General features: G+C 41.2%; 2 protein-coding genes across 3 annotated transcripts in view; both read left to right on the top strand.

Annotated features, from left to right (window-relative positions):
• Positions 1-4,448: 4,448 nt before the first annotated feature.
• Positions 4,449-11,868, top strand: LOC139418013 (zinc finger CCHC domain-containing protein 10-like). The gene is made up of 4 exons (XM_071167093.1): positions 4,449-4,546; positions 7,313-7,474; positions 8,075-8,119; positions 9,697-11,868. The coding sequence occupies exons 1-4, from the start codon at positions 4,506-4,508 to the stop codon at positions 9,932-9,934; spliced, it is 486 nt and encodes a 161-aa protein (XP_071023194.1). The 5' UTR covers positions 4,449-4,505; the 3' UTR covers positions 9,935-11,868.
• Positions 11,869-13,711: 1,843 nt separating this feature from the next.
• The window catches only part of LOC139418014 (AF4/FMR2 family member 4-like), a 29,667-nt gene continuing 16,540 nt past the window's right edge, over positions 13,712-26,838 (top strand). The window contains exon 1 of one of the 2 annotated variants that reach the window (XM_071167095.1): positions 13,712-14,006. The gene's annotated coding sequence lies outside the window, so the exon portion shown is untranslated. The remainder of the gene's footprint in view (positions 14,007-26,838) is intronic. The other variant, XM_071167094.1, reaches the window with a different exon arrangement.

Consider the following 26,838-nt stretch of genomic DNA (forward strand, 5'->3'; position numbering starts at 1 on the left):
ACTGAGAAACATGCATCATAAATAACTATTCATTATTATTCTAGATCAATCAGCCATTCACAATTTATCCATGATGCATTATGGTTTTGATCCTCTCGAACACTGTAAACGTTTTATTAGTTGGTTGTACAGTCACTGAAGGTGTGTTTGTCTGTTATCGTTGAAAACACTATTTTAGATGCCGCAGGTTTAGCTACTTAGCTAGCTAGCATTGCTAACGTTAGTACCCTAGATACAGGCTAAAGGACTAAGATTCCGTAAGGATTTGCCTGTACATTTCATTCATAATAAATGTTGTGTTCTAACAGGCCTACATGTTGTTTGGACTGTTATTTAAGACAAGATGTAAATGTACCCCCCGCATTCTGAAACTGCATTTCTGCCCCCCCAGTTTAAGCATTGGAATATGATACAGTGTGCTTTAGGACCATGTGAAAACCTCTGAGTGGTTGGGTAGACTGTTTGGAGTGTTTACCCTACTGGATTTAGGACCAAGCAGACACCACAGAGCGGGCTGACAGGCTGTGTGAAGGCAAAGCTTCTGGAATGCTGGCTGGACCAGCATGGGAGAGTTGAGCATGGTTCAGTGTGTCCGTGTTGCGCTCTTTCACCGAGTTGTAACAGGCAGCAGAACAGAAACTGGCTACTCTTTAGTTGACTAATGTAGCTGGCAAGGTAACTGCTATTTAACATAATTTTTTTTAAACTAGTGTTTATTCGCAGTGCTGAGATAGTATTGTAACTGACATGTAACATTAGCTAATGTTTCATCCCCTCTCGACTGAGGTGGATGAATAAGCTATGCTTGTGAGTAGCTACCACAGCCAGATTAGCTCTAGTTATCTGTCAGATAGCGATAATAGCCTCCTCATATTGCTATCTAACAGCAGTTTTTTGTATGGAAATGTTTTGTCCCGTTTCAGAAGTATATAAACTTTCTCCAGTTGATGTACCGTTAGAGAGAGAGCTGGCCAAAAGTTGGCTTACATTAGCTAGTATTTTTGCCTCAATCAAACTAGACTTGAATCAAACGATGAAACCATCGGCCAAATGATTGAAGATTGATATTCTGATGTTTTTTCATTGCAATGTGGGTTGCATTAGTCAGTATGGCAATGTAACTTTATTGATCTGTCAGTTTCCCTAGGTAATTCCCCATTTTTCACACTGACACAGTCAGTAATAAAATTCTCTAGCATTGCCGGCTTCACTGTCATGGTGCACAGTAGAGGTCTGAGCGGGACAGATTTCATCATCCCGCTCCCACTAGCACCCGCTTTCTGTTAGACTCACTCTCCCACGCGCTCCTGCCCTCCATTTGGCAAATCTGACCTCCTGATTCTTGCTTACAAGCAAAAATTAAAGCAGGAAGTTGCAGTGACTCGCTCAATACGGAAGTGGTCAGATGACGCTGATGCTAAGCTACAGGACTGTTTTGCTAGTAAAGACTGGAATATGTTCCAGGATTCTTCCGATGGCATTGAGGAGTACACCACATCAATCACTGGATTAATCAATAAGTGCATTGTTGACGTCGTCCCCACAGTAACCGTACGTACATACCCCAACCAGAATCCATGGATTACAGGCAACATCTGCTTTCAAGGAGCAGGACGCTAACCCGGATGCTTATAAGAAATCGTGCTATGCCCTCCGACGAACCATCAAACATGCAAAGCATCTATACAGACTAAGATTGAATCCTACTACACCGGCTCCGACGCTCGTTGGATGTGGCAGGGCATGCATACTATTACGGACTACAAAAGGAAGCACAGACGCGAGCTTCCCAGTGACACCAGCCTACCAGATGTGCTAAATAACTTCTAAGCACGCTTCGAGGCAAGCAACACTGAAGCATGCATGAAGCATGCTGTTCCAGACGACTGTGTGATCACAGTCCATAGCCGATGTGAGGAAGACCTTTAAACAAGTAAACATTCACAAGGCCGCAGGGTCAGACGGATTACCAGGATGTGTACTCCGAGCATGCGTTGACCAAATGTCAGTGAAGTTTCTTCACTGACATTTTCAACCTCTCCCTGACCGAATATGTAATACCAACATGTTTCAAGCAGACTACCAGGGTTCCTGTGCCCAAGAACACCAAGGTTACCAAGGTAACCTGCCTGAATGACTGAAGTACTTTGAAAGGCCATGAAGTACTTTGAAAGGCTGATCATGGCTCACAACACCATTATCCCAGAAACCCTAGAGCCACTCCAATTTGCCTACCGCCTCAACAGAGCCACAGATAACAGAATCTCTATTGCACTCCACACTGCCGTTTCCTACCTGGACAAAAGTAACACCTACGTGAGAATGCTATTACTTGACCACAGCTCAGCGTTCAACACCATAGTGCCCTCAAAACTCATCAACAAGCTAAGGACCCTGGGACTAAACACCTCCCTCTGCAACTGAATCCTGGACTTCCTAACGGGCCGCCCCCAGGTGTTAAGGGTAGGTAACAACACATCTGCCATGTTGATCCTCAACACGGGGGCCCCTCAGGGGTAAGTGCTCAGTCCCCTACTGTACTCCCTGTTCACCCATGACTGCATGGCCAAGCACGACTCCAACACCATCATTAAGTTTGCAGACAATGATGAGACAGCCTATCGGGAGCAGGTGAGACAGCCTATAGGGAGGAGGTCAGAGACCTGGCAGTGTGGTGCCAGGATAACAACCTCTCCCTCAACGTGATCAAGACAAAAGAGATGATCGTGGACAACAGGAAAAGGAGGGCCGAGCATGCCCCCATTCTCATCGACGGGGCTGTAGGGGAGCAGGTTGAGAGCTTCAAGTTCCTTGGTGTCACCAACGAACTATCATGGTCCAAACACACCAAGACAGTCGTGAAGAGGGCACGACAATGCCTATTCCCCTTCAGGAGACTGAAAAGATTTGGCATGGGTCCTCAGATCCTCCAAATGTTCTACAGCTGTACCATGGAGAGCATCCTGACTGGTATGGCAACTTTGCGGCATCTGACCGCAAGGTGCTACAGAGGGTAGTGCGTACGGCCCAGTACATCACTTGGGCCAAGCCCCATGCCATCCAGGATCTATACCAGGCTGTGTCAGAGGAAGGCCCTAAAAATTGCCAAAGACTTCAGCCACCCTGGTCATAAATAGTTCTCTCTGTTGCCACACAGCAAGCAGTACCGGAGCGCCAAGTCTAGGTTGAACAGGTCGACTAACCTGTTCCCCTGCACATTGATATATAAGCTCGTTATTGTTATTTTATTTGTTTACATTTGGAAAAAAAATGTTGGAAGTATACTCCTATTTTTCATTAAACTGGTTGGTTAAGGGCTTGAAAGTAAGCATGTGACAAATACGATTTGATTTGTTTGCTGGATCGTACTTGATGACTATTTGACATATATTCTAATAGTCAAGGATGAATGAAAATATATATTTTTTATCAAATAGACCTTTTGAAGTTGAATATTTATCCACTTTTAATAACAAGTCAGTAGATGAGATGTCTTGTTGGGATAACTATTCAACATAGAAGAGCAACAAGCTGCATACTACTCTGTATCCCGCAGCTGGCTTACCTCTGAAGCTAAGTAGCGATGGTCCTGGATGGGAGACCAAATGCTGCTGGAAGTGGTGATGGAAGGCCAGTAGGAGGCACTCTTTCCTCCGGTTTAAAAATAGCAATATTCCAGGGCAGTGATCAAGGACAATGCCCTGTGTAGGGTACTATATTTTGGGTGGGATGTTAACTGGGTGTCCTGACTCTGTGGTCACTAAAGATCCCATGGCACTTATTGTAAGAGTTGGGGTGTTAACAAGGCCACATAATCATCCCCAGCTTCCAATTTGCTCATTCATCCCCTCTCCTCTCACCTGTAACTATTGCTCAGGTTGTTGCTGTAAAATGAGAATGTATTCATAGTCAACTTACCTGGTAAAATCTTACCTGGTAAATTAATTATAATAAACCCTGAATTGCTAATGCTGTCTATTGGCCATTGAGTGGCTTTGAAGCCACCGGTCGGACATATTGGCACTCCCTAGTAGGAGCAGTTCTCCATAGGAATGAATGGAATTCTACAGTAATTCACTTAAGTGTTTCAAGGACAAAAGTACATATATTTAAGTATTTTTTTATGTTGTAGTGGGGACAGTAACAAAGGGTACTCTCTAATATTTATATATATGTGTGTGTAGCTCACATAATTTAATGTAAAAGTATGCATTAAGGTGTCTGTAATAGAATAAATCAATGTGTCAAAAACGAATGTAGACATTATTGAATACATTTCTATAGCTTCCAAACGATAGATTCCAAAATATTTTTTTAAAAATGAGGAGTACCAAGATGGTTGCGTGGTGGCTTCAATACAGCTCCCCCGGTGTCATCCAGGGTTTCTACACATCGTTGGCATCAACCATAGGCTTTTGATTGGTTGGCGGTGTCCTCATGTCGCCCAATCGGAATCTTTTTGTTTCGCCATCCCGGAAGTAGCTACATTTCTACCAAATTGCAACATGGCGACACCCATGCACAGAATTATTGCCCGTCGGCAAGCGTAAGTTTGGTTATTACTAAAATGCTTAAGAATTTTGGTGTACTTACTCGAGTCAGCGTATTTAGTGATCACCGTGTTTACTTGGAGCAATAAGTAATGCTGAGGTGCGAATATTTGGCTAATTAGTTAACAATAATATTATTACTGAACGCTAGTTAGCCAACGTTAACTAGCTACTGTAACGTTACCTACAATGTTGTTTGAGATGTGGGCAATAATGATGTACAAAGTTAACTTATTAAATGGTTACATTCAATAATTAGTATATGTTTCTTTGGCTAACAAGCATAGATATACTGTCTGCACGTTGGATAGCCGACACATAAGTTAGCTAGCGCTAATGTTAGCTGGGTAAAAGCGTCCTTATGCTTCCCATCCGAAAGGTTCGTGTATTAATGACTAAATTGTGACGTTTTGTTCTAAGCAGGGTTTTTTTTCTGGCTGTTCGTGGAAGGATGCAATTGCGGCCTGCAAATTGGGGCGTTTGGAATCTCCATTATATCTGGGTGAATGTTTAAGCTAGGACAGGTGTGGGTGCTCCAGTACAGTAGGTGGCGCTAATGCCCAATAATGTTAGGCAGGAACCATGACATTTTTAACAATGCTTTTTCTGATTAAAAACTAGTTAATTGCATCTGCTGTGGAGCCCAGTTTCATATACCATATGGCCCAGCTGCTTGCTGTAGTTTTGAAGTAATCATGAAAAAACAGGCCACATTTTTCACCCTGCCAACTCCTATTAGTTATTATTATCGAGCACCAACTCGCCTTCCTGCGGTTCTGTTAGCAACTTCCCTCGCAGTAAGTTTGGTAGAGCGTTGGGCCGGTAACCGAAAGGTTGCCGGATCGAATCCACAAGCTGACAAGGTAAAAATCTGTCATTCTGCCCCTGAACAAGGCACTGTTCCCCAGTAGACATCATTGTAAATAAGAATTTGGCTTGCCGAGTTAAATAAAAAAATAGAACACTGGTACACAGCTGTGAGCACGACATGTAGTAAGTTATGCGTAGTGGGCGCGGAATGTAATACTTGGTCAGCAGATGGACCCTACTGGTTTGTGCACTTTCTTTAGGCAAGCTGAAGTTTGGTAGCCAAAACCTACGCCCCTTTGTCAGTAATTGGTCAATATTAGGGATTTTTATACAACTTTTTTTGCTTGAGAAATCCTGCACTAAACATATTAGAAGTCAAATTGTGTGACAAAGAACTGCTCGGCAAAACCAGAACTAAAGAAATATATAACTTAAAATCTATTTTGAGGAAGTGTATACTGGCTACGGCGTCTCAAGAGTGACACAGTAATATTGAAGCTTTTTTCTCGTTTTTCAAGCGAATGTCTTTAAGGAGTATGTGAGTCAGACGTTCACTTTACCTAGCCAAGTTCTGCTAGGAGCAAACCGAACATAGTTAAGGCATCCGCATACTAACGTTAACTATCTAGCTAACTTGCTTGCTAGATAACTAAAAGTCTGAGACAAAATATCCACAGGAAAGTATTGTTCACCCGACTATTGTCTCTGATGGAGAACAATCCATTTGAAATCTGAATAAATAAAACAATTCACACAAAGATGTCTATTCTCCATCCTCTGGTGATTTAGGATATAAAATTGTCATGGCGGGCTTTGTTCAATAGCTATTGGCGAGAGAACTGAATATTTAATGTAAAACTAACTTAACTTCAGTACCAAACCATATACAGTGCATTCAGAAAGTATTCAGACCCTTTGACTTTTTCCACATGTTGTTACATTACAGCCTTATTTGAAAACGCATTAAAAATAACATTTCCTCTCCAATCTACACACAATACCCAATAATGACAAAGCGAAAACAGGTTTTTAGACATTTCTGCAAATGTTTTAAAAAAACAAACCTTATTTACATAAGTATTCAGTCTCTGCTATGTGACTTGAAATTGAGCTCAGGTGTTCATTTGTTTATTACAGCCAGCTAACAAACTACTTGGAAGAGACTACAAGGACACTGCTGACTTGCAAAACAACTAACCAAAATCTAAAACAGAACTTGACCTTGACTAAACATCAGCCCGTTACCATGGTTACCCCGTGGATATTCAGTTTGAAAGAAGTCTGCCTTAAAAAGATGCAAGTCTCTACAAACCAGTATGTTGAATAAAATATTTACACTCTGATTGCTTGGGACAACATTTGGTCTGTAGTTTGGTTAGGCTCGGCCATATTGTTTGTTGCGTGTGAGGAAAAATATGTACAGACCAGCATACTGAAGGTCGGGTCAATAACGCTTCCCTGTGAAAAATAAGTTGACATCTAGTTAGTTCAACATTGACTTGTAATGGGGCTGTTCGTAAAAATGCTGAGCCTACATGTTAGAGACAAGAGTAAGTATTTCACGCTCAAATCCTGAGGCTAACCCTGGTTTGCAAGTCAGGAGTGCCCATATAGCCTTTTCCTAAAAACTCAAGTACAACAGTAGCGACTGGGGAACAGGCATAGTGCTTGAGCCAGCAGCTACCTGTGTTACATTGGTCTCAAGATCTCTTAACAAAGGCTTTAGATAGTCAGATACAGTCAGGGAAGCTACTCAATTCTTCTGAAAAAGTGTCCTGACTCCACTTATTCTGATTTGGCCCAAGAAACAGCAGGGATTATCCAACTTTTGCTACCATTGTAGTGAGGGGCCAGGTTCCATTAACATAGTGTACACCCCACCCCTTCCCTATGTTAAAGTCTACCTACAGTTATAAATAACTCTTACTCATGTCTCTTTTTTTTCCAAACAGGGAGGCAAATAAACAACATGTTCGGTGTCAGAAGTGTTTGGAGTTTGGACACTGGACATATGAGTGTACTGGCAAACGAAAATACCTTCACAGGCCATCAAGGACAACAGAAATGAAAAATAAACTGAAAGAAAATCAAAATAAACAGGTCAATATCACAGGGTAAGTCAGCCACAAGTATGTATTTGTATTGGGTGACTGCTGTCTTACTATTAAGTCAGCTTGATAGAAGATCACTTGAGTTCGGAAGATGTTAACACTGTGGAAAGTCACCTTGGTCATGTCTATTAGGGAGACATTTTTTGGAAACGGAGAGGTAGGCCTACTACTTGAGCATTTCCAATAAGAAACATTTTCATTTTCTAATGCAAAAACATTTACCCTAATGAACGTGACCCTGGTGTCTACCATTTGATGTCACTTTTGAATAGGCTGCATAGTCATGATTTTGATGACTTCAAATCTGTATTTTGTGGCTACAGTCTACTGCAATAGCCTGAGCTTACAGGTGGTTTGCTGTATGGTTACAGCGGTAATTAGTCTGTGACAGTATTTACAAGGCTATTACTGTAACCCAGCCTGCTATCTAGAGGAGATGCAGTATAACGCGCCATTGGGAGTTCATTTCCTTTGTACAATGATTCATAAGTGTTGCCAAGTTTCTTTTCACTTTTATTTTCCCCTGGTTGGTTTAGAATAATCTTTGGATTTTTTTTCAGCCATGGCATGTTGTAACTAACTCGATCTCTATTCACTATTCAGACCAGGAAAGGAAAGCTCCAATGAGAAAAAAACTAAGAAGAAAAGGTAATTGTCACTTTTTAGCTCTAAACCCCATAAAATTGTTCCAACATTATGACTGTTGTAGATAAACTTAGCAAAAAAAGAAAACGTCCCTTTTTCAGGACCCTGTCTTTCAAACAGAATTCGTAAAAATACAAGTAACTTTACAGCTCTTCATTGTAAAGGGGTTAAACACTGTTTCCCATGCTTGTTCAATGAACCATAAACAATTAATGAACATGCACCTGTGGAACGGTCGTTAAGACACTAACAGCTTACAGACGGTAGGCAATTAAGGTCACAGTTATGAAAATTAGGACTTTAAAGAGGCCTTTCTACTGACACAGGATCGGTACATCTGAACATCACACCTGCGGGACAGGTACAGGATGGCAACAACAACTACCCGAGTTACACCAGGGACGCACAATCCCTCCATCAGTGCTCAGACGGCCTGTTGTAAGGCAGGTCCTCAACAGACATCACCGGCAACAACGTCGCCTATGGGCACAAACCCACTGTCGCTGGACCAGACAGGACTGGAAAAAGTGCTCTTCACTGACGAGTCATGGTTTTGTCTCACCAGGGGTGATGGTCGGATTTGCTTTTATCATCAAAGGAATGAGCGTTACACCAAGACCTGTACTATGGAGTGCGATCAATTTGTTGGTGGAGGGTCTGTCATGGTCTGGGGCGGTGTGTCACAGCATCATCGGACTGATCTGGTTGTCATTGCAGGCAATCTCAACGCTGTGCGTTACAGGGAAGACATCCTCCTCCCTCATGTGGTACCTTTCCTGCAGGCTCATCTTGACACGACCCTCCAGCATGACAATGCCACCAGCCAAACTGCTCGTTCTGTGCGTGATTTCCTGCAAGACAGGAATGTCAGTGTTCTGCCATGGCCAGCGAAGAGCCCGGATCTCAATCCCATTGAGCACGTTTGGGACCTGTTGGATCGGAGGGTGAGGGCTAGGTCCATTCCCCCCCTCCAGAAATGTCCTGGAACTTGCCTTGGAGGAAGAGTGGGGTAACATCTCACAGCAAGAACTGACAAATCTGGTGCAGTCCATGAGGAGGAGATGCACTGTGGGGCGTCAGATAGCCTTGTGGTTAGAGCGATGGACTTGTAACCGAAAGGTTGCAAGATCGAATCCCCGAGCTGACAAGGTAAAAAAAAATCTTGTCGTTCTGCCCCTGAACAAGGCAGTGAACAGAAACAGAACAGAAAATAAGAATTTGTTCTTAACTGACTTGCCTAGTTAAATAAAGGTTAAAAAAAACTGCATTACTTAATGCAGCTGGTGGCCACACCAGATTGACTGTTAATTTTGACCCCCCCCCCCCCCCCCCCCCCCCCCTCTGTTGTTGAATCTTGTTATGTTCATACAAATATTTACACATTTGCTGAAAATAAACGCAGTTGACAGTGAGAGGACATTTCTTTTTTTTGCTGAGTTTAGATCTGAAATGGGTAGAGCATAGTCCACTCGACACACTTTTCTTAAATATTCAGTAGAGATCTAGGCTATGCCTGCAACATGCCTTCACTATTCTGCTTATGTAATAATGGTTTTGTAAATTGTGCCACTTGCTTTCAGGTCAAAGGATGCAAGTGGTGGTGGTAGTAGTAGCAGCAGCAGCAGTGACTCTGACAGCTCTTCCAGTGACTCATCGTCTGACAGTAGTGACTCCTCAAGCTCTTCGTCGGACGACAGTGACAGCAGTAGTGACAGCTCTAGCTCCTCTTCCTCTAGCAGTTCAAGCAGCTCGGCCTCTGATTCATCAGAAGGAAGTGATTCAGATCAAGGTCCTCCCAAGAAGAAAAAGAAGAAATGAAAAAGATTTATATGTATTGTGTTCCACCATGACATTAACCTGAGCTCCACTCTGACCCTCTAGCTGTTCAGGAGTTGTCTTACGAAGCATACGGTGTAAATTGTAATGAACAAGCAGCAGGTTTGGGTAGGTTATTTTCTAAATGTAATCCGTTAGTTACTAGTTAATTACCTGTCCAATTGTAATCCGTAATGTGATCTGATTAGTTTTGGTTACTTTTGGATTACTTTCTTAAGAGGAATTTAAAAAGGGGATCCATCAAATGCATTTTGTGTGTCATGGTAGTGTTCACAAGTCAGGGACCAGACTCGCTCAGGTGGAACAAACTTAAACTTGCACATTTTTTTCAATGCTAAATTGAATGTCATTAGTTACGTTTCCATCCAATTGGCAACAGATTTTAATGCCAATATTAAAAAAGCTGCATAAATAACATTTCTGTATTCTCTCAGCAGAAATGTTTCCATCAAATTGACTTTTTGTGGATAAGGGCCTGTGTGTGATGACGTAGTGCACATAAATTACTCTTGCAGTTAAATTCCCATGTACCGAATAGAAAATACAAGTTAGATGTTTTTCCGTTGAATTTTCAACTCGTCTGATAGTTTTGTCAGAAACAATATTGAGTTATATAGCGAATGTGCGCTCTAGACAAGAGCTCGCAGATAGAGTTCAGGTGTAGCCTATATGATGAGACTATTATGGACAAGAGATTATTTTAATTTGTCAAATGGCAATCAAACATTGGTCGTCATGTCACCAGAATAACACCCTCGATATTTATTGAAAGGAGCAACAAGCTCATCACCTTGTACTTTCACCACCCTGTGAAGTTCATCACACATTTAAAAAAAGTTATAATCTAGTAAACTGCATGTAACCTAGTAAACTGCATGTTTTCCTGAGTCGTAATGGGAGGACCACACAAAATGTCATTGCGTGACTCCAAGTTTACTTAGATATAATGCTTAATTAATCAATAGTTGCACATAAAAGCGCCATTTCCCACACAAAGAATTTTGCAGACCCAAAAATACCCCCCCCCTTGTCTAGCGTATTTAGCTTTGTTGACATTTTGGAAGTTTATTGACAAATTTGCTGTTTACATTACATGAGCCTGTCGTGACTTTTTTTTGGTACTTTACTGGAAACCTGCTTAGTGAGAATAGAAAGGTGTCAACGTCCTTTCAGAATTTACAAGTAATCCAAGAAGTAATCTAGTTTTTCAAAAGGATCTGTAATCTGGTTACAATATGTTTGCTGGTAACGTAACTGATTGGTTAAATTGTTTTTAAATTAAGATTGCATTTAACTGACTACATGTAATCCGTTACTCCCCAACCCTGACAAACAGTGAGGAATTTTGTATTTACCAGAATGTGTTCTCTCTCCTGCATTTCTCCCTTGTACAGTCAGTGAAGAAGTGTGGTCATATCTCAACTTAGTTTCAAATCAGTTTGATAATTGGTCTAGATTTAAAAATGTGCATTTTACATAACTTGCTGTACTTCCTTCTATTGCTTTTGAGTGACACTTCAAATGTGCAGTTATGTAGCTACTGAAAGATATGTAATGCATAATTTGGAGGGCCTGCAGCATTAGATGCATTGACCCTTTTCACACTATCATGCTAACCAGAACTGTACTGTACTGGCTCAGACGTTTTCTTTTCATGTTGTTTTTCCCCCCAGTACGATTCCCGAAACAACCAGCCCAGTACAACTTGGATCTGGTTGTAGTGTGAACCGTGTTATTGATTATTTTTATTATTAAAATATGTTTTACCCCCAGATGATTATAAACAGAAAAATGTTATTGACTGTGATCATGCCAATGAATCCCCCTGCCCCCCTGTTAGTTCTGCTTTTGATTTGTTTGTTACCTAGTGCCACATCATTTAATCATTTTTGAATAAATTGGCAGTTCCAAGTGTCTTCACTTGTTGGTGTTTTTCATGTTTTTTTTTTCTCAGATGGAACAAAGTCAACCATTTATAGCACTAGAGTACCTTGGAAAGTGTAGTAAATTGTATGCACTGGTGTTACCCTTACAAAACAAAAAGATAGCAGTTTTGCAGCTGCAGTAAAAGTGCAGTAACTGCAGTCAACTGGTATTTTTGGATATAGTAATTGCAGGATAACAGCAGTTGTACTGCACTGTAACTACAGTTACACTGCAAAACCACTAGTAAAAAAAATATTTTGGGATGCAGTATTTGCAGCATACTGCAGTTATACTGCACTGACTGCAATATTTTTTTCCGTAGAGGATGGCAGAACTTTAGGGCAATCGAATGTGTGCCCGGGCGTGGGGCTAATGATAGAGAAGTCTGGGGTTGTGTTTTCCCAAAGGAAGGGCTGGGTAGTGAATGGATCTCTTGGTGTAACGGCTAAGGTGTTGGGATGATAGTCCCTGGGCCCAAGTTTAAGTCCCAGTTTCTTACCCCCGAATTTGCTGCAATATCATGTAGCAATCTTAAATAAAATGGCTACAATTCCATAAGGCAGTGTTTCCCAACTCCGGTCCTCGAGTACCCCCAACAACACAACTGATTCAACTCATTTAGGGCTTGATGATTAGTTGACAAGTTGAACGCGGTGTGCTTGTCCGGGGCTACAACACAAATATGTGCTGTTGGGGAACTGCAGTAATGTGTTGGACTTAGTCCTGATCAGGCCACCCCTGAGTAAATATACTTTTAATCTGTGATCTGAGTTTGAGTCCTGATCGGTGGGATGGCACTCCAATGGTGGCAGGTGCGCTGAAGATGCCCAAGGTCGAGCCTCGTCCTGATGATGATAAAGATGATTCTGGCCCAGTGAGATTTAGGAGGAGAATGTATTCTTGCAGTCTTGCTGATCCATTTGTGGTGTCAGGTTGGGTAGTATGTGTAGTATCGGTGGAAACAGTTGTGTGTGCGGCAGGTAACCTAGCGGTTAAGAGTGTTTGGGCGACTAGCTGAGAGGTCACTTTGTCGAATCCCCGAGCCGACTAGGTGAAAAATCTGTCTGTATCCTTGAGCAAGTCACTTAACCCTAATTGCTCCTGTAGGTCGCTCTGATAAGAGCATCTGCTAAATTACTCAAATGAAAATGTAGGATGTGTTAACTGTAGGGATACCTATGGTCAGAATTGTCTGGTGGGAGAAACGCAGTTTGAGTTTGCCAGGATCAGAGTAGATCAGAGTAGCTGATGCAGTGAAAATGAGAGGAAGACGGATACAGGGCATGAGGCCAAAAGAGAGTGATAGGAATAATGTGTGCTTCAGTAAGCTTGGTTTCTGAGCTTTCATAGCCATGGTTATCAGCTGTACCACAGAAATGGAACGTCAATCACAGAAAATAGATGTGGTGGCAGCTGCAGGGAAGTACTTGGGTGTATGAGATTTTACTTCAGATGGGTTACAAGGTGTTTTGAACGATTTTGTCCCGTCAAATAGGGCCAAGTACTGGAATAGTGGTGAGTTTGTTTTAAATGAGTGTAGGGTTAGTTGGTAGGGCAACTAACCAATCATACTCCAGTACAGTAGGAAGCGGTGTATGCAACACCTTTCAGTTGGTTGCGACCCGACAACAGACATTTGAAGAAGAAGAAGACGCCTGGGTCAAATGATTAAATTCGTTGAACGCATTCAGAATAACTTCCTTTTAGCAATTTTATTGTCTGATTAATTCATTCATTGATGTAGCTATTAAAAACACAATAACAATATGACTTTCTAAAATAGTATTCATGATCCGAATCCTGAGAATACGCCATGATCACGTGATCAAGTTTAGGGAACCGAATTCATCCCAGCTGCTGGCTTTCATGCATCCACTCATCGCTGCCTAGTTAGGCACCTTGCTAGCGTTTGTTACAAAAATGGATAGAGAAAATAATGACTATTTTTTTTGCTGTTATCACAGCAATACTTGATAGAGGATGTAGCCTGTTCACACGTTTTGAGTATTTTTTTACTATTATTGTTACATTTTTGTCGGGTCCATATCGTTAACTGGAAAGTGGAAAAGACAAAGAGAAAGGGCTTTCCAATAGCTATAATGGTTTGGGCCTAAAAAGAAGACAAGAGGTAATAAACAACTAACATTAGTTAAAATGTTTACTGTTATATACTAGTTAGCTGTTAAGGTAACAATTGATTTGCATTGCAATTTAGCTATTGTGCGTATATGAAAGGTGGCTAGGTTGCCAGTAATATCGAGCAAGTGGTAGTTACTATTAGCGAGCAACAGGATATCTCTAGTTTACATTGTAGGTCGTTAGCCAATGCTAGCAAGCTAATTACCAATCCATGGTCACTTCCCATTGAAAGTTTTCGCACCGTTGACAATGTTATTCAAATGTTAACATTTGTTGACAGAATCAAGTCTTTTTCCGACTTTAACGGGAAAATATTTAATTTACACTTGTGGTTACTGTAGTTAACTAGTTGATATGTAAGTTTGCATGGAAGCTTGGGACAACTAGCAAGTTGGCTAACGGTATCGTTCATGAGTGTTTTGTCAACTGTCTGAAGCCGCGAGTTAGACATTCAGAGATAATCTCTGGTCATTTTTGTTTGGTAGTCGTTGAACATGTGATTTAATAAATTCACTTGTTTTATTACAGCAAACAAGTTAGACAGGAATGTGTCCGAAGTAAATTAGTAGTTTTTGTTGTAACGTTTACAACTAATAAAGTCAATACTTTGATTCTGTCATTGCAACAAAAAACAATATAAAAATCTATCAAGGCACTCATCAGCCTTTGCCTGTAAAAAAAAAAAAATGATTGAGAACCCTCTCTGCCTATATGACCCACTGGGTGTTGATACACAAACGAATACATTTTTCTTTGAAGGTATTTTTCTCAGATTTTTTATATCAAACCAGACCAATGCATGATGGCATTACATGCATCCCTGGCTTAGTGGTCATGTAGTACTATACTCTTTAAAAAAAATGTTTTTGGGGTTTCCCTTTACATGAGCTCTGCTGTAACAATAATCATGTATTTAGTTATACTTTCTTCAATGTGAACACCAGTGTCTTCACTTATGTCCCATTTAATAAAAAAAAGAAAAACGGAGCTAAATATCTTAATTTTTCTCCAACGACTTGACTTTCTGGGTCTAGGAAGCCATTTTAAGTGTAACGTGGGGGAAGGGCAGCCTCAAGTTTTAATAGTTGCTACATAATTACACATTTCACTGAGACATGCCCTCTGGTGGCAAGCATAATTCTTGGTACAGTAGACAGTAAGTTTGAATCGTTTTTCTTGTTTCAATGTAAATAAGTGGGACAGTTTTCTGTTTATGAACAAAATGCAATAGATGGTATAATAGATGGTGTATAATACAGTATATACATATGAGATAAGTAATGCGAGATATGTAAACATTCTTAGTGGCATTATTAAAGTGACTAGTGTTCCATTTATTAAAGTGGCTACTGATTTCAAGTCTGTAGGTAGGCAGCTGCCTCTCTGTGCTTGTGATGGCTGTTTAACAATCTGATGGCCTTGAGATAGAAGCTGTTTTTCAATCTCTGTGCCAGCTTTGATGCACTTGTACTGACCTCGCCTTCTAGATGGGTGAACAGGCTGTGGCTCGGGTGGTTATTGTAGGTGATGATATTTTTTACCTTCCTGTGGCATTGGGTGTTGTAGGTGTCCTGGAGGGCAGGTAGTTTTTCCCCCGGTGATGCATTGTGCCCTGTGGTTGTGGGTGGTGCAGTTGCCGTACCAGGCGGTGATATAGCCTGACAGGATGCTCTTGATTGTACACCTGTAAAAGTTAATGAGGGTTTTCGGTGACAAGCCAAATTTTTTCAGCCTCCTGAGGTTGAAGAGGTGCTATTGCGCCATCTTCATCACACTGTCTGTGTGCGTGGACCATTTCAGTTTGTTGGTGATATGTACACCGTTTAAGTTTGCTCAGTGGTGTCAGCTAACCTAACTGTTTTGAGGCCAAGTGTGAGCTTCTCAAGTGTGCCTTTACAGCTGAGTTATGACAGACATTTTTAGGGTATTGTTTTATCTGGTGGTGAGTTAAGGATTTTTCAATCCTTGTAGAGTTTGTTTTAACAAATGTCATACCAGCAGATGGTCTGTCAGTGAGTGAATGTAGCCTAAATGTGTTTTTTTTTTTTTGCATTTTGCAAGAATGCACAGGGCAAGTCATCCATCCAAGATAGCAAAAACTTAGACAACCCTAAGTTTAGGCTATAGTTATTTTTTTACATCTGTAAGCTTAAATGGCGGGTTTCAGGTTGGAAATAATATATTGTTATTTTTCTCTCTGCGTTGTTGGGAAGGGCCCGTAAGTAAGTAAGTATGTCACTGTTACATGCTGAACACACCGGCTGTGTTGCTAAAGAATTGTACACATGTTATTCAATCAAGTCTTCCAAACTGCTAGTGCGCGTCAACAAGCGTCTTGGTTCTAGTTTAGATGCTTGATGTGCTGCTAGTCAAATCAAATGTATTTATATAGCCCTTCGTACATCAGCTGATATCTCAAAGTGCTGTACAGAAACCCAGCCTAAAACCCCAAACAGCAACCAATGCAGGTGTAGAAGCACAGTGGCTTGGAAAAACTCCCTAGAAAGGCCAAAACCTAGGAAGAAACCTAGAGAGGAACCAGGCTATGAGGGGATGGCCAGTCCTCTTATGGCTGTGCCGGGTGGTGATTATAACAGAACATGGCCAAGATGTTCAAATATTCATAAATGACCAGCATGGTCAAATAATAATAATCACAGTAGTAGTCCTTCCTCTCCCATCTCCGTATTGGTTTTTAGGAGCATATACCCACATGGGTGATTGAAAGATGAACGAGGTCCACGCTTTAGTCCAGTTGGTTGCAGTAATGCACTTTAAAGTTGGTTGCCAACCACCATATACAATTCACAGATGACTGAATTAGGAGAGTACTAGAAACTACTAGGTTTCCCCTTTTCTGTGGATTAATGGTCAAAGTAGAGAACACATGACTTTGTGACTCAATGGGTCGATATTTGTCAAAGGTCCAGAAAAAAAGGACCTTGTACATTTCAGGTAAAATAACAACTCAATGGTTCTTAGGACAAATAAGATAGCAACAGCTAGTTAAATGTCCATTAATGTTTCATGTGTTATGGTCTGTCCCCAAATTAATATAGTTGGTTCAGAGTTTGTTTTGGTATTTCAACCAGCGTGTCTTGATCGCGTCTGGTGCGTATAGACAAATTCCACATGCACACATGCAGAGCTGGCTTGGTCATCATGTTAGTCTACACCTGTCAGATTCGATTAGATTGCTGTCTAGGGTTGGCCTACCGGCTGACAGCAAAAAAAGCAGCTTCAAACCCCTGTCTCTAAAGTATTCAGACTAGACTATTAGTCAGACTCTTTAAAAAAATATATACAGTGCCTTGCGAAAGTATTCGGCCCCCTTGAACTTTGCGACCTTTTGCCACATTTCAGGCTTCAAACATAAAGATATAAAACTGTATTTTTTTGTGAAGAATCAACAACAAGTGGGACACAATCATGAAGTGGAACGACATTTATTGGATATTTCAAACTTTTTTAACAAATCAAAAACTGAAAAATTGGGCGTGCAAAATTATTCAGCCCCCTTAAGTTAATACTTTGTAGCGCCACCTTTTGCTGCGATTACAGCTGTAAGTCGCTTGGGGTATGTCTCTATCAGTTTTGCACATCGAGAGGCTGACATTTTTTCCCATTCCTCCTTGCAAAACAGCTCGAGCTCAGTGAGGTTGGATGGAGAGCATTTGTGAACAGCAGTTTTCAGTTCTTTCCACAGATTCTCGATTGGATTCAGGTCTGGACTTTGACTTGGCCATTCTAACACCTGGATATGTTTATTTTTGAACCATTCCATTGTAGATTTTGCTTTATGTTTTGGATCATTGTCTTGTTGGAAGACAAATCTTCGTCCCAGTCTCAGGTCTTTTGCAGACTCCATCAGGTTTTCTTCCAGAATGGTCCTGTATTTGGCTCCATCCATCTTCCCATCAATTTTAACCATCTTCCCTGTCCCTGCTGAAGAAAAGCAGGCCCAAACCATGATGCTGCCACCACCATGTTTGACAGTGGGGATGGTGTGTTCAGCTGTGTTGCTTTTACGCCCAAACATAACGTTTTGCATTGTTGCCAAAAAGTTCCGTTTTGGTTTCATCTGACCAGAGCACCTTCTTCCACATGTTTGGTGTGTCTCCCAGGTGGCTTGTGGCAAACTTTAAACAACACTTTTTATGGATATCTTTAAGAAATGGCTTTCTTCTTGCCGCTCTTCCATAAAGGCCAGATTTGTGCAATATACGACTGATTGTTGTCCTATGGACAGAGTCTCCCACCTCAGCTGTAGATCTCTGCAGTTCATCCAGAGTGATCATGGGCCTCTTGGCTGCATCTCTGATCAGTCTTCTCCTTGTATGAGCTGAAAGTTTAGAGGGACGGCCAGGTCTTGGTAGATTTGCAGTGGTCTGATACTCCTTCCATTTCAATATTATCGCTTGCACAGTGTTCCTTGGGATGTTTAAAGCTTGGGAAATCTTTTTGTATCCAAATCCGGCTTTAAACTTCTTCACAACAGTATCTCGGACCTGCCTGGTGTGTTCCTTGTTCTTCATGATGCTCTCTGCGCTTTTAACGGACCTCTGAGACTATCACAGTGCAGGTGCATTTATACGGAGACTTGATTACACACAGGTGGATTGTATTTATCATCATTAGTCATTTAGGTCAACATTGGATCATTCAGAGATCCTCACTGAACTTCTGGAGAGAATTTGCTGCACTGAAAGTAAAGGGGCTGAATAATTTTGCACGCCCAATTTTTCAGTTTTTGATTTGTTAAAAAAGTTTGAAATATCCAATAAATGTCGTTCCACTTCATGATTGTGTCCCACTTGTTGTTGATTCTTCACAAAAAAATACAGTTTTATATCTTTATGTTTGAAGCCTGAAATGTGGCAAAAGGTCGCAAAGTTCAAGGGGGCCGAATACTTTCGCAAGGCACTGTATATTCCTACCAAAACCAGCACCTCAACCTAGATGCATTGCTGTGTATAGAGCTTCTTTATTTTTAGTCAGACTAGTTTATATTCGTATATACGCTTGGTGTACAAATCATTAGGAACACCTGCTCTTTCCATTACAGCATTCACCTGGTTAGTCTATGATCCCTTATTGATGTCACTGAAGGGGAGAAGAGCGGTTAAAGAAGGAGTGTTAAGCCTTGAGACAATTGAGACATGGATTGTGTGTTTATGCGATTCAGAGGGTGAATGGGCAAGACAAAATATTTAAGTGTCTTTTGAACGGGTTATTGTAGTTGGTGCCAGTTGTCAAGATATGCAAAGTTTTTCATGCTCAACAGTTTCTCATGTGCATCAGAAATGGTTCACCACCCAAAGGACATCCAGCTAACTTGACACAACTGTGGGAAGCGTTGTAGTCAACATGTGCCAGCATCCCTGTGGAACGCTTTTGACACCTTGTGGAGTCCATGCCTAGAGTAGTTGAGGCTGTTTTGAGGGCAAAAGGGTGGGATGCAACTCAATATTAAGAAGTTGTTTCTAATTATTTACCTTTATTTAACTAGGCAAGTCAGTTAAGAACAAATTCTTATTTTCAATGACGACCTTGGAACAATGTTTTCTACACTGCATTTTACGAACAATCTAGCTTTGTCAATTGGTTTTATGCTGCATACTGTAGGCTAGTCATAGGATAGTAGTTTGAGGCCCTTACATCACCAATGGAAAGCTCTTGGTTAAACTAATAAACCATCAGCTGCTTCATAAGGGCTTTTCCGGTCACAGCAAAACATATGCTGCTCATTGCTTCATGAGCTCACCAGCCCATGATGCAGCATTTGTTCCTTTGGACTCTGGATACAATAAAGTTGTATGACAGCATATCATGCAAGCTACATCATAAAGTCTAGGCCTACTACTTTATGTTCAAATGTGACATGTTGTCTCTGGCTAGATAAGGCTTGTTTGAGCTGTCTGTTTAGTGAAATAACAAGAACAATCAGAGGTGGGTTTTGTTAAAGGGCAACTTTGCCACGTAACATTTGGGTTGTTATTATGAAGTATTTGATGTCCTACACAGTTTTTTAGTGTAATTGTGTGATTTCATGTCTATTGACTGATGAGCGATTGGCAAAACTGGAAATGGCTTATCTGTGATGTTTTCAAGTAGGATCCCTGAGGTGACTAGCTAGCTGTCTATCTACACTGCTCAAAAAAATTAAGGGAACACTAAAATAACACATCCTAGATCTGAATGAATGAAATATCCTTATTAAATACTTTTTTCTTTACATAGTTGAATGTGCTGACAACAAAATCGCACAAATTATCAATGGAAATACTGTAAGCACAACCCCCACCTGTGGATGTCGGGCCCTCATGGAGTCTGTTTCTGACCGTTTGAGCAGACACGTACATTTGTGGCCTGCTGGAGGTCATTTTGCAGGGCTCTGGCAGTGCTCCTCCTGCTCCTCCTTGCACAAAGGCTGAGGTGGCGGTCCTGCTGCTGGGTTGTTGCCCTCCTACGGCCTCCTCCATGTCTCCTGATGTACTGGCCTGTCTCCTGGTAGCGCCTCCATGCTTTGGACACCGCTGACAGACACAGCAAACCTTCTTGCCACAGCTCGCATTGATGTGCCATCCTGGATGAGCTGCACTACCTGAGCCACTTGTGTGGGTTGTAGACTCCGTCTCATGCTACCACTAGAGTGAAAGCACCGCCAGCATTCAAAAGTGACCAAAACATCAGCCAGGAAGCATAGGAACTGAGAAGTGGTCTGTGGTCACCACCTGCAGAACCACTCCTTTATTGGGGGTGTCTTGCTAATTACCTATAATATCCACCTGTTGTCTATTCCATTTGCACAACAGCATGTGACATTTATTGTCAATCAGTGTTGCTTCCTAAGTGGACAGTTTGATTTCACAGAAGTGTGATTGACTTGGAGTTACATTGTGTTGTTTAAGTGTTCCCTTTATTTTTTTGAGCAGTGTATATAACTTGTCTAGTTTTCTGATCATATTGGAACTCCCTGCTGTATGTTTCTCTGGTGTCTTTGTCTAATAACATTTGCTAATATTTTAAATAGATATTCAAAAACCTACAGTCAGCTTGCATCTGTAAAAGTTTGAGGGTCTTCTAAAACAAATTGCCATGAACTCTCAGCTACATTTAAGACAGCGTTACTTACATAATCGACTTAAAACTAGGATAGCTTTTATCAATATGTTAGTAAGAAAGAGCTTGGCATTATTTGAAGGGTTAAGAATGATCTTACTTCCCCTTTACCATTTTGAAATGAGCCAAATCTTCTTCTTTTTTTAAACCATTGAATGTATAAGCATTTTTTTATTTACCATTATATTTAACCAGGAAGGGCTCATTGAGATTTGAAATCTTTTTTTCAAGAGCGTCCTGGACAAGATAGGCAGCACCAAGTCATTACACAATTACAGATGAACAACATGAAAAAGTATTAGAGTATAAAAAAATCATGAAGCAACAAATTAAGAGCATTGGCAGGTCAGGGAATCAGCCTCAAGCCTACATCAATGATTTTAAAAACAATCGGGACAAGTTCTTCCAGTTTAAAAGTATTTGTTAAGGCGTTCCAAGCCAATGGCGCAGAGTACATAAAAACCCTTTTACCAAATTCTGTTCGGACATTTGGAACAGTTAGCAGGATAAAGTCCTGCGAACAATTGACTCGCCCAAACTGCTTCTGACTGTCCACCTTAATTTTTTATATTTAAAGCATCGGAAATAGCATTTCCCAAGCTGTGTTAATGGATTTGCTCAAGTCATTAATGTCCACTTAGGCCTAGTGTTTCCATTCGGAGAGTGGCACACATCCTGCTGCGCGCAGTTGAGTGGTATCCTCAGATTTCAGCCGTTGTCGTCTCTAACGGTTTTCCAGGAATTTTATTTTCAGGCTGCCTTGGCTTGACAATGAGCAATGGAGTGGGCAAAAACAAACAGAACTGGGATCAGGCTAAAGTTGACTAGGTGTCGGCTATAGACCCTTTTCACGTACACGAGACACAGATGCAAGTGATTCTTGGCGGCAGTAAGAAGGCGGCAGGTAGCCTAGAGTTTAAGAGCGTTGGGCAAGTAACTCTAACGTTGCTGGTTTGAATCCCTGAACTGACTAAGTGAAAAATCCGATGTGCCCTTGAGCAAGGCACTCAACCCTAATTGCTCCTCTTAAGTCGCTCTGGATAGGAGAGTCTGCTAAATTACTAAAATGTCAAATATAAAGCCATCGCCATTTGCGCCCATTCAACAGCATAGATTTACATTTTTGATACTTCTAAACAAAATAACTTTTTGGGGTTCTCATACGCTTACAATTATGTTTTGATTCTTGCTTGAATGTCGCTAAGATTATATTTGGTTATGATCTTTGCAAAATAACTATTTTGGATGCAGCAGCAGTTAGCTAGAATGCACTGATATAGGCTGTAGCAAAAGCTAGCCAAAGAGCCATTTTACTTGTTGAAGTGTTTGTTAAAAGTATAATTCGGTTGATTTGCAATGTTGACTAAAACATATTAAGCAGGACATTCATAAGAGCCTTAAAATCCAATTATAATCCAAAATTAGTTTGAAATGCACTCACCCAGCAGCATACCACCCTGCATACCACTGCTGGCTTGCTTCTGAAGCTAAGCAGGGTTGGTCCTGGTCAGTTCCCGGATGGGAGACCAAAGCCAATTCCTCCTTTGGTCGCCTTTCCTTCCAGTTCTCTGCTGCCACTGACTGGAACGAACTGCAAAACTCTCTGAAGCTGGAGATTCCCATCTCCCTCACTAGCTTTAAGAACCAGCTGTCAGAGCAGATCACAGATCACTGCACCTGTTCATGGGCTGTATACAGATGGGCTATCTACCTCATTCCCATACTGTATTTATTTATTTAGCTCCTTTTGCACCACAGTATCTCTACTTGCACATCCATCTTTTGCACATCTACCATTCCAGTGTTTAATTGCCATATTGTAATTACTCATCATGGCCTATTTATTGCCTTAACTCCCGTATTTGACCTTATTTGCACTCACTGTATATAGACTTTGTTTTCTTTTTTTCTACTGTATTATTGACTATATTTTGTTCATTCCACGTGTAACTCTGTGTTGTATGTGTCGAACTGCTATGCTTTATCTTGGCCAGGTCGCAGTTGCAAATGAGAACTTGTTCTCAACTAGCTTACCTGGTTAAATAAAGGTGGAAAAAAATAAAAATAAATCATACTTCTGGATTTTAGGCCTATGTCGTCATATTGCTGATAAAAAATGTCTGTCTTGGAAATGCCTGAAGTGTGTTTTGAGCAGGGCTGACCCATCTACTAGTAGATAATGGGCTCTACTTTAAAGAAATTGCTGCTAGTTTACCCAGTGCTCCAGGGCATAGTGGGGGAGGGAGTTTGTTGATGGGAAAACAGATTTTGGTTGGCTTTGGCATCCTCAGTCATGACATCACAAAGAGGTGAGGCTCAATGGCATAACATATCCTTTTATGGAACTAAATGGACTGTTCCATTTTCCAGGAAGAGGTTGCTATTCTCTTAACTGTTGACACTTTCCATATTTTTCCTCCTAAAGTGTAGGCTAAGACATTCACTAATGTGATTGTTCCACTATTTTAGACCCAGGCGTATGTTTTGCTCCCGTCTATTCATCTTCCTTTGTCTTTTTACTCAATTGATTTTGCTTAGATTAGATGAATTAGTTTAGAAGGGCTGTGTTTTTTTTTCCAACTGGTCTACTGCTGGGCTTGTGATGTAAAGGCACACTTGATGATCTTGTCCTCCTAGCACAGTGATAGGCATGTCATTCCATCTTGTAAGAATTATTCTCTGTTAAAATTATTTCCATAATTAACACTTACAAAGACCCGTAACCTCTTGTCAGTACTATTTTGCGTTACTGCATTACAACTCATTTATCCCAATTATATATATCAAACGCCTACAAGAGTGTATGACACATTGTGCACTCATGCAGACAACCCCCCCCCCCATCTCTCTCACACACAGAGCCTCCTTTCAACTTCACCTATTGTCCCCTGCCTTTGGCACACCCGCTGTTCGGCAGGGTGGTATCTCCCGTGAACTAGCAGTAACCTCCCTCTCCCTGAGTCAGATTTATCTCTACTCCAAGGAATTACTGTAATGTCCGCTGTAGATCAGGAAACCCAGTTTTGAGAACGTCTCCTCGTTAAAGGAATACTACCAGAGAGCAGACTGGCAGAGCATGACAACACTTCTGAATTCCCTGGAGTTTCACTGAATCCCCTTTCTAATGTTTCAGTGGTTTGCGCCCTGTTGCCTCTGTCAGGGTAAGCAACACAACTAGTTGGTTTCTTTTGTTGGTTTTCCGTCTACATTTCCTGTGAAGAGCGTTTGTCTAGCTGTTGTGCTAGTCAGACTGTCACCAAACTTCATTATCAAATTGGGAAAGTTGGCGATATGAAGGGTGGAATTGTCAGTTTCTCAAAGAAGCGTGGCCCTAAACTCATGGTCTTCAGACACCTGTTAGTGTATCGGTTTGTCATATAGAAGTGAGTTCAGGAAGCCTTATTACCAGTACTTTAGGTCTTCTACCCCCCCAGTTAATATTTAAACTCAACCAGACCTGGATTTTGCATGCTCAAGTAATGTATACAGTTCGCTACTGAGGTTGGTATGAAAGCACTTTGCTTGGCCCCTTCAAATTCCTATCTAAATTGTGCTTCATGACACATGGTTGTGTATTTGGCCATATATTGTAGGATTTTGTGAAAATGGTATTTTACCATTGTTGTTTTTATGGGTAGCCTAATTGTGGCACTGGTTTTGGTAGCCTTGCCATCAATCCATTCCTTTCTACTAATTTGTTTGGTACCACAGCTTTCGTTTTGTTTTAAATCAGTACTAAAATATGAGTAATGGGAACCTTTTCAAGGTAACACATTTGGGCAAGTATAGTCTTTCATGTTTGGTAGCAGTGTCTTCAGTATTAGTAATATATACTGAACAAAAATATAAGCGCAACATGCAACAATTTCAAAGATTTTGCTGTGTTACAGTTCATATAAGGAAATCGGTCAATTGAAATGAATTCATTAGGCCCTAATCTTCACATGACTAGGAACACAGATACCTTAAAAAAAAAAGGTAGGTATAAAACCAGTCAGAATCTTGTGTAACCACAATTTGCCTTATGTAGCGAGACTCATCTCTGTCGCATAGAGTTGATCAGGCTTTTGATTGTGGCCTGTGGAATGTTGTCCTACTCCTCTTCAATGGCTGTGCGAAGTCGCTGGATAGTGGCAGGAACTGGAACACGCTGTTGTAAATGTTGAGCTTGAACACCCCAAACATGCTCAATGGTTGTAATGTCTGAGTATGCAGGCCATGGAAGAACTGGGACATGTTCAGCTTCCAGGAATTGTGTACAGAACCAGAATTGTGACATGGTCCCGTGCGTTATCATGGTGAAGTGAAACATGAGGTGATGGCGGCAGATGAAGGGCACGACAACGGGCCTCAGGATCTTGCTACGGTATCTCTGTGCATTCATATTGCCATCGATAAAATAAAATAGTGTTCGTTGTCTCTAGCTTTTGCCTGCCCATACCATAACCCCACCACCACCATGGGGCACTCTGTTCATAACGTTGACAACAGAAAACTGCTCACCCACACGATGCCATACATGTGGTCTGCGGTTGTTAGGCCGGTTGGATGTACTGCCAAATCATCTAAAACCAACGTTGGAGGCGGCTTATGGTAGAGAAATTAACATTAAATTCTCTGGCAACAGCTCCGGTGGACATTCATGCAGTCAGCATCCTAATTGCACACTCCCTCAACTTGAGACATCTGTGGTGTTGTGTGACAAAACGGCACATTTTAAAGTAGCCTTTTATTGTCCCCAGCACAAGATGCACCTGTGTAATGATCATGCTGTTTAATCAGCTTCTTGATATGCTACACCTGTCAGGTGGATGGAATATCTTGGCAAAGGAGAAATGCTCACTAACAGGGATGTAAACACGTGTGCCTGTAATTTGAGAGAAAAAAGCTTTTTGTGCTTATGGAAAATTTCTGGGATGTTTTATTTCAGCCCATGAGACATGGGACCAACACTTTACATGTTGCGTTTTGTATTTTTGTTCAGTATAGATCAGATTATTCTGGTCCACGTATTGCGTAGTGTGTTGTTTAGTGGAGGTGGCTGAGGGGAGGACGGCTCATAATAATGGCTGGAATGGAGTCAACGGACTGGTATCAACCACATGGAAACCATGTTTTTGATGTGTTTTATACCATTCCATTGACTCCATTCCAGCCATTACTATGAGCTGTCCTCCCCTCAGCAGCCTCTACTGGCCCAGTTTCAATTTAAAGGAAAAATCCACTCAAACTATATTTCTGTTTTTGTTTCACTGTTGATACGGTCCCAAAGTGTTTGGCATGTCAGCAGTGAAGTTTTCAAGATATTAGACTTCAAAGAAGCGAAGTGTCACTTGCCACATCATCATGAGGCGGCAAGTAACACTGCTTTTTGAAAGTCCAATATCTTGAAACGTGACAACTGACATGCTAAACATAAGTCAAAGTTAAGTGTAAGGCCTCATTCCAGTGTCATGTATTTTAATGGCTTGTTGATTACCGGTATTTAATTTATTTTTTATTTCATCTTTAACTAGGCAAGTCAGTTAAGAAAAAAAATGAGGGCCTACCAAAAGGCGTCCTGCGGGGATGGGGGCTGGGATTAAACACACATCACGACGAGAGACACCACAACACCACGTAGAGACCTAAGACAACAACAGCATGGCAGCAGCACAAAACATGGTACAAACATTGGGAACAGAAAAAAGCAAGAAGCT

Source organism: Oncorhynchus clarkii, chromosome 10 (genome assembly GCF_045791955.1).
Source record: "Oncorhynchus clarkii lewisi isolate Uvic-CL-2024 chromosome 10, UVic_Ocla_1.0, whole genome shotgun sequence".
Taxonomy (NCBI): Eukaryota; Metazoa; Chordata; class Actinopteri; order Salmoniformes; family Salmonidae; genus Oncorhynchus; species Oncorhynchus clarkii.